This window comes from Struthio camelus, chromosome 1 (assembly GCF_040807025.1).
Source record: "Struthio camelus isolate bStrCam1 chromosome 1, bStrCam1.hap1, whole genome shotgun sequence".
In the NCBI taxonomy this organism is placed as follows: domain Eukaryota; kingdom Metazoa; phylum Chordata; class Aves; order Struthioniformes; family Struthionidae; genus Struthio; species Struthio camelus.
Genome location: NC_090942.1, coordinates 149,084,133 through 149,099,968, shown reverse-complemented (window position 1 = coordinate 149,099,968; position 15,836 = coordinate 149,084,133). Strand labels below are relative to the sequence as shown.

Sequence of the window (15,836 nt, the reverse complement as noted above, 5' to 3'; positions counted from 1 at the left end):
CATGCACATTATTGGACTCTCTGTTGCACTGTCAAATCTACAGTGAAATTTGACATTGAAAGTTTAATGAAATCAGCCTGTTCTCTTATGAGACAGGCTACCACTGCCTCCACTACTAGCTACTTAAAACAGGACTTCCACACCCCCACCTCTTACCTGAATAACAAAGTCCCTCCCTCTAAAGTCTGCAATAGTCCTGGGCAACCTCGTTCTGCCCCACACAAAACGCAGGAAGAGAGATCGTTCTGTATTGGAGAAGGATTCCATCACTTCCCAGAACCACTGTATCAAGGAAGCAGTTGGTTCAATCCCTTTATATGTTGCTACAGATTTCAGAAGGTGAAGTGGAATATCCGGGCTTCCACATACCTGAAAAATAAAATACGATGATAGGCTAAAAAAGGCTGATCAAATAAGTGATTTGTTCCCTCCATTCTCTCAGAAGGTTTAATCTGCTTTTACACTGACAAAAGGAATATTCGAATACTTCAAATGTTGCACATACTCTCTTGTTAAAATGATAATAAATTCACATCTTCCCATCACAGGGCAAAAACTAACCTTCTTTCATACCCCTGAGGCACTAAAAGTATTTAGCATCTTACTTGGGAAGAATATGTCCAACTCACCTTTAACAATGCAGAGCTACGAGCACTGCTCATGAACTTCCACCAAACTGCTGTCAGAATTCAATACGTGCTAATTTTTACTCCCACAAATAATTCATTACATCCCCGCTCACCTATATTAAAGCAACCTTTTTAACATCAACACAAAAGTAAAATTTTTTCTAGTCTTCACTTGGACAAAATGTTTGCAATCACAGAGTGAACACTGTAAACCGCGCTAAAATGTGAGCCTTGGACTAGTAAGAAATAAACGAAGGATCTCAGTCTGACAGAGGTAGCAAAACAGAAATTGATACCATAGTTTCCAGTTCATATCCAGTAAAGAGTGAAAGTAGAGGAACGGGAACAACACGGGCCATCCCCTCACGAACTGCTGCAACTTGCTCATCAAATTCATGAAGTCTGCAGAGAAACATTTGCAATACATTCAAGTTTCCATGAACACTATTTCTAACAATTGTTTGATCTAATACTTATTTCAGTATTAAACACACTTAAGGTACTGTCCCCATGTCCCCAGCTATCTGCCAGAGAACATCAACAGACACTTGTCACACAGGCAACTTTTCACATACCAGTTCCTACACCAACTCATGCTGTATAGTGAGCTCAGTATGAAGAGGTGCCCCCCAATCTTTTGGATATTTTAACTCCAGTATTACTGGGGTGCTCTGCCTGGCAAGAATGGACCAAAATCACATTTGGAAGCACCATTTCCTTGGGAAAAGAATGCCTGTGCTCTAATGCTCTGCCCTCAAACATTTCCAATGCTGGACAGACATTATGTTAAGAGAAACATGAGTCTAAACTAGAGCATGAGGCCTGAGGAAGGGAGTTACTACATTTTAAGACAATCACAGGTAATGCTAACATTTTGCTGCTTCTGCTGCTACACATGATTTGGCTTTTGCTTTTTTTTTGTTTCCCCCCCCCCCCCTTCCCTTCCCTCCTCCTGTCAAACTACTTTCTGAGCTCACCAGACCTGAGATTCACAAGCCCCATCCTCGGGCTTGTCATCACCAAAACAAAGGTATCTCAGGAAAAACTTGGTCTTACGCATCCCACTTTTTCCACATGGACTCTATTCAGATGCAAGTCTTCCTCTCAAGGGCTTCATGTAATTAAAAAATTTGATACTAATCTAAATATTTAGATGTGTCTACCAATTGGATTTTTAACTAGAAAATGCTTTAGAATAGCTGGTGCCCTTTGAGAATAGCCAGAAATGGTAAGAGAATGAAATCGTTTCCTCAAGGGAATGTAATGCTTCAGTAACTATTTGGCATTTTATATAAACATACTGTTTATCCATTACAAATGAAATTCCTCTCCATTGTCAAAAAGAGGTGCAAGTGTTGGCTCATAACCATTTCCAGCAGAAAGCTTTTATAGAAAGACAAGCAGTGTAATTCAAGTAGCTGCTGCAACTAATAAGCAAGTATATAGTGATGATGCAAAATGGCTCAAGTGTTCACTAAAATAGTTAACTGTGGTGGAGAGAATAAAACAACTATAAATCAGTTTCTCTTCAAAATTATCGATTTTCCACAATTCTATATGGACAAGGCCCACAGTTTCACATAACAAGATGCCTACGTGTACTTCTTAAATATCCTCGTTCAGATTAGATTAGTTATCTAGGTATCTAAGTAAGCAAAGGCCTGTTCTCGTAAATGCTGACAACTGACTTCCCAATGGCTTTCAGGGCAATGCTCAACTGCTTGGCGTGTTTCTTACATGGATGTAAGAAACTTATTTTACGGTATTCACGGTATGAACATTTTATTTTGGGCTTTTAAAGTTCGATGAGAATAGAGTAAGAATTAAACTGTGACTGCTCTTGACTTCAATTGACAGTATGTGAAACTGTGGGAGCAGTATCATTAAACCTAAGCTCTCTTCACAGAGAGCTTAATGATCTAAAGGTATGAGAGAATATATGCAAGATGAGATCTCAAGCCTGCTGCTTCATCATAAAGGAAGAACTAGAAGGACGTGGCATTTCTCCTCCTGTAAAACTGCAAAAACTGCTCTGTGAGGGCAGCTATTAAAATCTAGAGCCATGCCTACTCATTTATTTCCCAATTCCGAAAAACTATTCCCAAAAATTAAGTTTAATCTTTTCTCCTTGGGGAGATAAAAAGAGATCAGAAAATCAACACTATAATCACATAAAAATATTAAAATACTTGTACATAAGAGGCTCAAGAAGCACATTGTTTAAAAGGTTACACCTATTGTTTTCTTAAAAAAAAAAAAAAAAATCACACACACACACACACACAGAGGATTATTTATTCAGATAATTTGACTAACTTATTCAACAAACCTGTAGTTTATTGCCAGCCTCACATATTCAGCTCTGTTATCCAGTGTAATATGGGTGTACTTGGAGCTCAACTGAATGTCCTGACCACTTGCATTAGGGACAGTGAATGGGAGGCTCATAGCTTCAAACTCTTCTGAAGTAGCTTCGTTGTCTCGAATGTACATAAGCCCAGGAATAAAATCTTTATCAACCTTTTGAAAAAATCCAAACCTGAGTTAAATTCAGTTTATTAGCTCTACACAAGAGTGTGGCTTTCACACCGAAAGCATTGCATCACGTGTCATCTACCAAAAGCATTGTGGCAAATGACCTGACCACAACTAATAACCTAACTGGATTTCAAAGCAATAAAATGCCTTGGTATTTTACACAAAACCACATTATGCTGGAGGGGACGTGTTCTAGTTTTCAATCCTTTTGGGTAACATTTGCCAAGAAACTGTATTATGTAAGAAAACGGATTTAAAGCTTAAAAACATAATCACCTCTACGTATTCCAGTGTTGGTTTTGGTACAAAAGGAATCACCTTCTCGACAAGTAACAACTCAATGCTGTTATAGTAAGTACATTTCTAGATGACAGTTGTTTAATAGCAACTCTTCTTTGTAATGAAGACCTGTTACTCTCCATTACCCAAGTTCAATAAACAGAAAGTGAAAGTTTGTGATGTTTACTATGTGGGCACAAACTATTTTCAGTAGTAGTTTGGACTGCACTCATTTTCCTTCACTTTAAAATAGTGTAGGTTTGTGTATTCAATCAGTTACTGCATCTCAGCAAGAGAGACAGGAACAGCTATGAAAAGCTTTACTGGCAAGGAGTTCAGCGACAAATATTTAGTCAAACCCAAGAGTAGATCTGACTGCTTTGGAATTCAAAACGTTTATTCAACTACTTTTTAAAAGAAGATTTAAACTTACAGTTTTAACAGTGAGTACAAGCAATCCTTTTACGCTGGCTGAAAACGTAAAAGGCCAGTCAAAATACTGTAACCATGTAGACAGCAGGGAAGTCAATCACCTGAGGAAAAATTCATGCTACTGTCCGTCTGTCTTCTGTAAGTTATATCCCTATTCAGAAACGTCCTACTTACTTCACTGAGATCAGCAATTGTTAGGTTCATTCCTGCAAGCTGTTTCCATACTGGTTCAGCCAGGTTGAGACTCAGAGGGCTCCCAGTCCGGATAGCAATGCCCAACAGTACACCTGTAAGTTTCAACATTTATATATTTTTAAAGATTCACAACATTCTGATCGTGTAATGCAAGCCGAAAGTTGCAATGCTGCTAAGAGATTACCCAGAAAACGAAACATGTTCATATGCAAGAGAGACTTGGCAGCAGGGTTTAACAGGAAGCAATCTCTGTTAGCTCCAGATTCATCTCTTCCATTTGGTGTCACAATTAAAAGAGGGGTGAGCCCATTCTGAAGCTCCTCACACATTTCTGCTATTGATTCACTATAACCTCCACCACAATCATCCACGGATTCACCTTGGAGAAGAAAAAAAAAGCTTAAAATTACACATTGTTTAAAAACCTGTTTCTAAGTGAAGCCTTGAAATAAAATATATTTCCTTCTAGAGGGTCTACAAGTATTGTAAAAGCTACCCTGTCATATCCATTCATTTAAAAACAACTTTATGTTTTCCATCATATTGGGATATTTCCTGTTCCTTATAAAACTTATATTATCTTAAAAATTATTAAAATAACACAGTTTCAAAAAAATTATTTTGCCAGAGTATAAATTTTTTGCGTCATATAGTAATTAAAATAAAGCAGTAGAGAGGTAGGAAAAGAGAACCAACACATGACTCCTAAGTGATATTCTAAACCATTAAACTTTGATTTCGATATAGTTCTAAATATATATACACACACCCACACGCATACATATACACACACACACACACACACACACACAGTAGACAGAATGGCTCTTCAATCTAAATTATTTTTCATCAAAAAGCTTGAAGTGACACGCAAATTTTAAAAACAACTTAAGTAAAACCAGTTAGCCAAGATTATTTACTAATTCTGACAGCTGAACAGCAGGTTTAGGTTTTGGAGAACATTCACTGTAAGCAAAACAGATGACTTTGGAATTTAAGGACGACTGCAGACACATTTTGACTAAGGTTGAGAGTTTTTGTTTTTAGTCCTTTTTTTTTTTTTTTTTTAAACAAAATCATCTTAAAAAGGTCTTTTTACTACCTAACATTTTAAGCACCTTCCTCTGCCCCTACATCTACGCTGTTTTCCTGTATCCCTTCTTTTCTTCACTACCTCTAAAAATATAAATAAGAAGAAAACAGTAAAGTTAAATGCAAAATAGGTGGGGAGTAGATATTCTTACCGACAAACTTCACTTTCCAAACACGATGAGGTAGCAGAAGGCTATCCGGGCTGAAGGAACTCATTTTGGCACACATCTGCCCAAAAACTGACTTTGTACCATCAGGTCCAGCCAGTCCTCCTTTGCTCCTAGAACGTTTTACCTATCAAACAAGCACATTAAAAAAAATCATGATAAGGACATATTTCAGGTGCCGCTGTGCAGATTAGACCATGAGATTAATGTTTATAAAATATTAATGTGGTTAATGAAATACTTCCAGAGATCCACATACTATCTTGTATGTATGTACATACTATATGTACAGAGAAAGAATCAAATTTCAAATTATAGCACTGAGTATCTTTCACTACCATCTAATCTCCAGCCCTAGATATAGATATCACAGGCTCCTACTACGTATCCTGACCATGCGCAGGGGCATAAAAGCAATTACAATCTCAGACTATTAAGAGCCCAGAACTATTGCTTCTGACCTGAAAGCAAGATACACCTATATAATAAGGAGAAAAAGGTATTGGTTCCAGGAGCAGCTGCTCTCCAGCTTCTGCAGCTGTTACTACCCCTACGACATAGCCATTTAGCCTTCAGTGATTACTTAGATTATCATCATTTATGAACAGTGCAAACTCCAGGACCTACATAACAAAAGAAAAATTTCAACTAATGCCTGGATTGGCACGATCAGAGAAAGCATAGTATCTAGATGTTTTGACCACACATCCTGAACTGACCTGACAACATCAAATGACTGTTCTAGATAACTTCAATGACCTGAGATTGTTATAACTACTCAAGACAATCCCCTTTCAAATACAACTCACAATGATGATTTTTTTTTAAATGAAATTGAAAATTCAGAAGTTGATTAGACATTAGTAATTTTATTGTTAGAGCTGGAAACTTATGCAAAAACAAAAGTGAATTCATTCCAGCTAGATACAACGATCCTTACCAGTTCTGTTTACAACCCTGCGGGCCTTCTTACTTAGATAAAGAAATTGTTTCCCCTCCACCAATACCTTTTTTTGTCCTTAATTTTTAATGCTTCATTGTTCATTTGTCTCTGCTCAACTTGAAATCTGTTCTGTACATCTTTAAAGCAAACGGAAAGCTAAAGGGGCATGAATGATAAAGTCTGTTGATAAAAGAATGCTTTCTTCCCCTTTTTCTGAAGCAGCAGCTAAGATTTTTCATCAGTTTGGTTGTTCTGGATTGCAATCCACGTCGTTAACGCATCCTGCCTCTACTCATACATTGGCTTGTCAAATCCAGATATGGCTTCCATACATAAGACAGATCAGAGGCTGTGTTGTTGGCTGCAAGTCTGAATAAGTGTTTTTCTTACATTCCTCAGGGATAATATTTTAATAGGCATTTATGTTATTTACTAGGAGTTTCTGAAACTGAGTAAGTACTACCAAAATGCACACACAGGCACAGAGTAACGTTTCTTAAGCGCCTATAGAAAAAAACCTTGTTTAAGACTTGATAAATTGAACCAGAAGAAATGGCATGCAATGAAAAACCCACATATTTTGCTGCAGGAGACAAACACGAAGTGGACAAGAACACAAAGAGCACTTCAACAACAGTACAGAGAGGAAAGAAACAGAAAGTAAACAGAAGGTCAGAGAAGCCTAAAATTTTTCTGCCTTACTTATCTGCAATTCATAGTCTCAGCCCGCCCTGACTGTAAAGGGACTCCTACAGTGTATGTAGTCCACCAATGTCCTTGAGAACGTTCACACTAAAATAACCTGGACCCATCCCACTTATCTGTATTTGGTCGCACTCCAAGATAGAGCGCATCTCAAAATCTAATTGTTCTGATGCTATATCCTTAAAGGGACAACATCCACCAGACTACTTTCAGGTTTTCTTGAAAGGCTGACATAAACTTAAAAGTCCTTCTCACATTTAGGACATTCGGTATCAATAAAAGCTGTTTTTAATTCAATGGATTTCTAGAGAATTTGGAGGCCCAACAAGTTTTAAGTTGAGAAATCACCGGGTCTTTTCTTAAAAAGAGGAAAGTACAAGCAGAAGCAGTGTGGGAATGCAGTAGTTAATTCACTGCCATTTCAAACCTCAGACCTAATATGCAAATAAATCATCAAATGACAACACTGCCAAACCAATACGCAACAAAATAAAGTTTTGTTCCGAGATTAAAAAGGTAAGCAATTCTGACAGAACTGAATAGGAAGGCATGCACATTTACTACTACTATTATGCATTCAGTTTATATTTATTCACTAGCAATACATAATTTTCATTTAACCTGATCACTTAGGTGCAGGAACAGTTAGGATTTTACTTCAAACAAAGCCATGTAAGAATGCTGTCAAGGATTACTGGCGTTTCTGCCAGCACGTTGATATGTTGCCACGGTGACAAAGGCAGACCCTTGTATTAGATTTGATTAGTTTATTAACAAACAGTAAGACTGTTCATTTAAAAAATGGCAAAAATTCACTCAAATTTATTCAGTCCACAATTCCACCACAGGTGTTTTAGCTTTGCATTGTAGAGGTCTGCCTTGCTCTGTAAGTAGTCTCTTGTACCTGTTTTAGCGAACAGGTTAACTAGGGATGGATACAACCCTCATGTAACATATGCCTCACTAAACACGCTTAGATTATGCAGCATCTCAAATTTTAAAATAGAGGACCAGCCTTCTTGCTGCTGAGATAACTTTATGCTTTAGGCTAAAAAGGTACTATGTTGATTAGAACCACAGAAGGATCTTCATAGAACAACCTGCTATCAGAAGATGCCAGATTGCGGAAACCAAACTTTTGCTGGATCAGAGAGAACTGCAGCAGCTCAATAGCTGCAAGTCAGCGGTGCGTGGGAGACAAGTTCAAGAATCCACCTCTGCAAATAATCACTTGCTGCGAGCAGAACCATTCCAACAGAAGAGGAAAGACTCAATTCAATCTGTGATCTGGTTTATCATCACCTCTAAACGTTTTAAGACCAAGACTTAAGCTCCTTCTATGGAGCTGAAGGACAGAACCTTATACTTGGATCTCTCAGCCTCACAACAGAGTACCCACAGACTGGCCATCTGGTGAGACCCTTTCTCTAATTTCATGAGAACTTGGGGAAAAAGAAATCTTGTTTTCCTGCTGATATGTATTTGGAGGATTTTTTTAAATCTCAAAGTTCTCAGCAACGTGAACAGCTATTTCCTATGCAAATCTAATTGGCACTGCTATCTGTGGCTGCATAAAACCTGAAACACTAGCTTAAATGAGCAATTCCTTATTTATCTCACTAGAGTATCAAAGATAACGATGAACAATACCCTTCATGCTGATACTAAGCTACTCAGAATCATCTTAGAAGACTAGAGAAAAAAGGAAATTGAAGAGTAAGGATTTCCTTTACAGGGAAATAGAGGAGAAATGCACAAACAGAAAAGAGAAAGGAGTAGTAGTGTTCTAAAAGAACGGTTTTTCTTATCAAGTGATATTACAAAATAAAACAGAGCAAGTAAAGAAAATACATGATACAGTGTCACCTTATTAAAAAAAAAAATTCAGATTAACAGAAATGAACAGAAGTTCATTATTTAACATAACAGCGCAAGGCAACTAGGAAACTGGCCTAAAGGAAAAGAACAACAATTACACCAAAGGAGGGTGGTTCCCAGTACAGAAGCTCCAACATCTGGTCTGAAGACTAATCTTACTCAGTACTTGAATAAATGAATGAACGAATGATACAAAACATGAAAGTTTGTTAGTGAAATTTGGGAAAACACTCAAATGCAAAATTGTGGGGAGAAAGGGGAGGACTGGATACATAAGTGTTTGGAATGCTATGTGGGAAGAAATGGATAACCTTAAGAACTGCAGTAGCAGGACTAAGAAGAAAAGGAGTACGCAGTGTAAAGCCATGCACTTACAAATAGTAAGACTGTTTCCTGAAAGATAAGAGCTTATCAGTTGTAATCAACTAAGGAAGAGAAAAATGTACTGTTAACCTAACAGTAGACCTCTCACTACGAAGAAAGTAAATGAAATTCAAGGATATGCCAGGAAATCAGTCTCCAAGAGGCAGAGAAATAGCAATGCAATAATTACAAGAGCGTATAGATGGGGCCTCATCTATACCTGGATGTTTCAGTTATCTATGTTCACATTAAAATGACATAGAAAAAACGCATTATAAAAAAGATCAGGAGAATAGAAACACTATTCTACATAAATAGATCAAAAAAGCTTAGCTTATTCAGTCTAGGAAAATGAAGGCTGACATGAAATGAGTGTTCTTTAAAAATACATTTGGTAATAAAAAGGACAATAACAAGGAAGGAAGGAAGTTATTTACATTGAAGGATAACATTAGCAAATGAAAAATAATTCAATTGGCATCTTAAGTCTAATTTAAGATCATAAAATTTTTATTCATAATAGTGAGATTTTGTAACCCTCATTTAATAAGGAGCCCTAGTAAAGAGGAAGAAACTATTCCTGAAGTGGAATTCAATGTATCCAGAAGTACGACATTCCTCCCGTGAGAGCAGAGGACATTAAACCAGGACATCCTTTTCAATATTACATTCTTAGAAGCATTCAGTCTCCGCAATAACTAACATTTGTTTTCCTTTTAAAAGGAGGAAATTCCTTCTAACAGTTGTGATAATCTCTCTTTCACCCAAAGGCATGAGACAATTTAACAGGATTACGAGCCCCTCTGCCTACAGATCATAACAACACATTGTCCATTTGACAGCACATTAGCTAGAGCAGTACTTAACTGCTAGAAATATCTGATCTGCTAATAAAAGTGGGTCAGTAAGCGAGCTCGAGCACTGGAGCCCTGTCCACACACGTATCTGTTAGTTCACCTTCTGGCTCAGTTTTAGACTATTCCCATTATATCTTTTCAAGACCAAGCCCAGTTCTGGGACAGTTCACTTCTAAGGACCATTCCCAAGAGGTAATGCAGACAAAACCGCATCAAGTTTGGTTTCTTCTATCCCACACAGCCTTCCAACAGTAACCCAAACAGCCTCTCTGCATTCAAGCTTGCCCTCATATTATACGTCAAAGCATAAAACATACCCTCAATTTCATGCTCTAGAAATACCAGACTGATACTCAGCTGGGCTGCAGCACAGCCCTCACATTGTATTTCAGACACTTTGAACAGGAAAAAATACGCAAAAAATAGCTGGGGCCTAGAAAAGAGCCAGGGCTAAGTAGTATGCAATGTGGATGCGACCTGCTACAAAGCTAACTAGTACACGTAAAACTTGACCTCGGTATACGAGAGCAGTATCTAGCTTGCTTTTACACAGCTAGCTAGACAGCTGTTGCGTCCAACTCTGGTTCTTCAAAAAGACTACTGAACAACAAGGTTACTTCAGGAAATATTTTCAAAAACAAGTAAAAATCCGTAGAACAACTTTAAATTAAAAAGTCATCTGTTTATTTTATACTAAGGAAGATAAAGACGTGAACTGACTGCAGAATATAATATATAATCTGAAAGTCGAAGAATTTTCTGAAAGTAAAGAAATCTTAGGTCCGACTGAAGTTAAACAAACTTAGACTACAAATAAGGTGCAAGTTCTTAACGGTGACAAGAATAAGCTGTTTGAGACTACATAATGTAGCTTTTAATCTTTACTTAAATATTAATAAAGGATTAAATACTGTAAGTAAAAATCCACACACTCATTCTCTGCAAAAACTAACTCAAACCAGAAATTGCGACCCACACTTGGCACTATGTGCTCAGGTTAGATGACGAACACTGTCTCTTTTAGCCTTCACCTGAATGAACCTAGGACACACCTGTGTTACAGCAGTAGTTCAGTTTCACAGAAGCTATGAAAGAGGGAAGCCCTGCAGTTATCAGTTCTTTTCTGGATTTCAAGACAGAGTCAAGTAAAGAACTGGAATACAAAAGTCCACTTCTACTAATTAACTCAACAGCGGAAACAAGATACCAGGAAATAAGCGCAACTTATTCATTTGCTTCCTACTCAAAAGTTAAGTATTTGTACAGCTTATTGGACTTCCTCAATTCACAAGAAAAATTGAAAAAGGAAAGTATCTGGCAATCTCTTCAGCTTCCACTTCCCAAGTAATAAACTGAAACAACTCATTTCAATCACGTAATATTAATCAGGAGAATTTTTAAGTACCCATGAAAAAGCCAAAGGACCATAAAATACAGTCCAGTCAAAACAGAAAGTATTTCAGTTCATTAAGTTCATTTTAACTAATTAGCTAAATTTTTCACTTTCTCTATTCTAAACTCACAAAGAATAGGTTTTTACTTTTTACAATATAGTAAAGTAAAATAAAAAAAAAGAAGTAAAGAAAGCACTAAAGGAAAGAAATGCTTGAGGACTGCGAAAGCCTAGGCTTCAGTCTATTTAAATGAAAACAATGCTTTACTATTCTAGGTTACAGAAATACTTATGGAAAAAGACACATCTGGCCTAAGGCATGACATTATGTTTTTTCTAACGTCAATGATTAGGAGAAAAAAAGCCCTTTTATATCAAAACAATTCCACAATCCATATGACCACATGTAATGACCAGCAAAGAACAAGAGTTTACCATTCTGATTCTTAACTACCTTCAAGCAATTATGCTTCTCTGCTACGAGAGCAAGAGCTGAATAATTCATGTGATCATTTGAAAGGTAAGAAAGACATCAGAACCACCGCTCCCTAAAATAATATAATACAGTGAGTTTTGAAAAAGTGATCCTTTGTCAAGTAGGACATATTTTGCTCATTATACTCCAAACAGTATATTTAACATTTCAAGAAGCGCCACTCTCCCCCCAAAAAACTGTAGACAAAAACATACTGGAAAAAAAAAAAGCCTTTTCTGCACTGTATTTTTTGGTTCTCTGATATAAATCTAACTCTTCAGTACAGATACCAGACAGCTGAGACATGAAAGGACTTAACAAATGTAGAACACTGTGGGCTAAACGTAAACGCCACACTCAAAACTTTAGCTGAAGCTACCTGTATTCTGTTGAGCTCTACAACTGGCCCATGCTGACGATCTCTCACCATAGTGGCTTGCACAACTTTTCTGAAAGCTGCCTCCTGAAAAAGAAAAATATAAACAATTAAAACAACGCAAAATTGCAGTCAAATAAGAAAGCTGCACATGTATCACAAATAAACATGTACCTAGTTCAACTCAGGAAAAAGACTGAGATTCTACAACAGAGCAGAGAAACACACCCTGCAATACTATCCCTTCAGCAATTTCCCTCTGACTACATCACAAAACACTAGTAAAGGCTGAAAGCCTCTGAGTCTTTCATCAGAAGAAATGGAAATAAACATTGAATACCTCTGGAATACACAAAAAAATAAACAAGTAGGGAAGAGCAACAGAAGATAAAGCTGTGAGATGCCCATTAAGGAGCATGTTATTTGTGCTAATAAAATTCAAGTCTGAAATATCTGGGATACTCAAAATAAAGAAGTCTCTCCTGTATCACTCATAACTATGGCTGGTAAGATTTTACCTTATCCAGATTCAGTTATTACTAAGCAACCAGCATGTCAGTGACTTCAGGTATAAATTAGTTTACACCGAACTAATACATGTATATGGAAAATACGTACGCTAGAGAAAAGCGGCCAAAAAAGCCAAAGAAGAGACCATATTGCTCTGGAAGGCAATGAATAATAAAATCAAAAACAAACTTTTCATGAAGTTCACTAACTAAAGATTTTGCTCAATATGTACACTGCCAGTTTCAAGTAAGCTTTACCAGGATTTTTAAGTCTTTCGAATGTCTGAATGTAGCCCATCTGACTTGAATTCCTAGGATATGGATACTGCATCACAACTTTGGTGTTTCTGTTGAATAATTCTGACAATAAAGTATACCTAATATCCCATTTATCGTATATCTGAAACCTTTCTACAACTGTTCTGCAGACTCAAAAGTAAACAATGTTGAATGTGCCTCGTACGCATCTATCCCTATAACGTAAACATCGTTTACCTAAAGACTCTCTAATAGTAGCATTAAGATTTACAAGTGTTGTGAAGAGTATATCTAGGGTTTCCTTTTGCTTTCTTTTACATGGGTTTTGATGAAAAATGAGTGGTCTTTTCTTGGTCCATCAAACATGTTTCTGCTGGATTTCTCCGCTACCCAATTTTTGTTGTGGACAGACACTTGTAGACAACACGTGTTAAGGAGTTTAGCTATAAGGCATGTATCTTATTTAGGGACATAGAACAGCTCTGTAGAGAGCAAGCAAAACATTAACTGCTTCTGTTTTAAAATGTATCGCACAGCAGATTTTGACTGTTAATATAAGGTTATCATTCTTTGTTAAATTAGATAAATTATGACAGCAAGAAATTTCAGATCTGAAACTGATGATCACACTGAAGGCCAGTCATCTTTTTAAAGGCTTTCCAGATCTGAAGTTTCGAATTAGTGTTGCAGCCTTCAAGATTTACAGTTAAAGGGATTTCCTCATAACTGACTTTCTTTATGACTAAAAAAATTTTATGTTTCTTTGCCATTTGAGACTGAAACCCTAGGTATCCTATTTTCACTTTAATCCCGATCTGAAATCCGCTTGTACCTGCCTATAGCTATTGTCTCATCTAGTATACCATGTGGGCATTACACCTGAAATACAAAAAGCAGACCAACACCATAAAGACACCTATATTGCGTTTCCTCAAAAGCGTATTTTGATAAATACCTTCCCCTGTGATATCAATATTCCCCGTAATGTGTCAAACCCAACTGACGGTTCTTGGCCAGTTTCTTCAAGTCGTCCCTCAAGATCAAACATTGGAATGCAAGGACAGAAGAGTTCAGAAATGTGATGCAACAGCAGAAGTCTGTTTCTCAATGAAATGATGGGTATCTCCTGTAGATGATTGTACTCCATAGGAACCTACGATAAAGCAATCCTATCTGAATATAATTTGGAATTATTCTATACTGGATCTTACGAAACAGAACAACGACTCATAAAAATTTGTAGGCAAATTTGTATTTTTAGAAATTCAGATATCTGCTTATTCGTGCTGTCACGAATACATGCATGAGTTCAGTTTTGTATAAAACATTAACAGCATCCCTCTAAACTGCAAGCTCCTGAAAGTACTAGAAACATGAGAGTTAGATTTTTCTTGTTATTCCAAACCTTACAATTCTCTCTATCCCTAAATAGGCAGACTTTACATCCTGTCATCACTATACCCAACCATTATGCCCCATCATTGCAGCAAAGAAAATTCAGCGAGGGAGAAACTGAATATTCAAAAAAGCCATCTCCTAAAACAAAAGCAAGCAGTAAAGAACCCGCTTGGAAGGCTGAGGCTTTCATAGCTGGAATATGGCACTCACATTCCTTCCAATTTGCAAGCTCAGTTACTGTTTAGAATTGGATTGGTAATGAATGCAGAAAACTGGAATCTTCTTAGGTGAGAAAGGTTTCTTCAGAAATACGGAACTAAAAGAAAGTAACTGGCTCAAGCATGAGGCGAAACAAAAGCACATTAAGCTTATGTAGGGATTTAGAAAGAAAATACATCTACTGAAAGATCAACAAGAAGCAAACTAAGTCTGTTTAAAGTCTGAATGTAATAAGCCAAAATATTACCTGTGCAGGGAGCTTGCCAGCATTAGCAGGTTTGCTGGTTGACCAAGCTAAAGTATGTGCTGAGCCACAGGCTACTCTGTTGATCTTTTTACCCTGAAGTGCCGCAACCAAGCGTGGTCTCTGGATAGCATTTGTTGTTCCATCTCCAAGCTGTCCTTCATCATTATCTCCCCAGGTATACACTTCCCCTAAACCAATAAAAACAATTACTCCTTCTGAAGCTAAGGTAGAAGCTGTGTTTTTTTGTACTAGTGCTTATAAATCATTTAACCCAATGAGGTCTCAGTCTATTGTCAAGATTTCTAGGCCTACCTGTAACTCTGAAATCCACTATCTAGTAAAACTTGAATGTCAGAGCTAGGAACATGTTCTGAATGTCCGTACAGCAGATATTGAGAGATACAATTATTTCCTCAGTTTGTACAATCATTTAAAGCTCTGTACAAGAACAGGGGGAAATGATGGGGCAGCAAAAGAATAACAATGACAGATACACCAGAAAGAGTCTGTACTTGATAGTTTTATAGCCAAAAAAGCAATGCTAAAAAAAAAAAAATAAAAAAAGATTTAATGTTCTGTATCAGAAGAAAGATCCTAGAACAGCTTGCATTACTACAGAGGGTATTAAAATAGGTACTTACTGTTGCAAGATAATTGGAAAATACTTCTTAGGATAGCAACTTTGTTTCTAAGCATTCATTTTGCGCAGCTATATCCTATTTCACTAGCATCTATAAAACACTCAGTCATTGTGTAGACTAGTTAATTAAATGGGAGAATGAGTTTCCTACAAAGGATATTCAGTATTTCAGGCTGCTCTGTAAGAAGCAATAGTTTGCATCACGCTTCATTTACCAAGTTAAACATCTCAGCAGGTCTTCAG

General features: G+C 37.0%; 1 protein-coding gene across 1 annotated transcript in view; it reads right to left on the bottom strand.

The window, feature by feature from the left end:
* HERC2 (HECT and RLD domain containing E3 ubiquitin protein ligase 2) overlaps positions 1-15,836 on the bottom strand; it is a 119,738-nt gene that overhangs the window by 1,495 nt on the left and 102,407 nt on the right. Inside the window, exons 84-92 of the mRNA XM_068923146.1 lie at positions 14,954-15,141; positions 14,045-14,242; positions 12,326-12,409; positions 5,318-5,459; positions 4,258-4,452; positions 4,053-4,165; positions 2,959-3,149; positions 926-1,031; positions 157-369 (exon numbers count right to left, since the gene is read on the bottom strand). Of these exons, the coding sequence (XP_068779247.1) occupies positions 157-369; positions 926-1,031; positions 2,959-3,149; positions 4,053-4,165; positions 4,258-4,452; positions 5,318-5,459; positions 12,326-12,409; positions 14,045-14,242; positions 14,954-15,141 (1,430 nt within the window). The remainder of the gene's footprint in view (positions 1-156; positions 370-925; positions 1,032-2,958; positions 3,150-4,052; positions 4,166-4,257; positions 4,453-5,317; positions 5,460-12,325; positions 12,410-14,044; positions 14,243-14,953; positions 15,142-15,836) is intronic.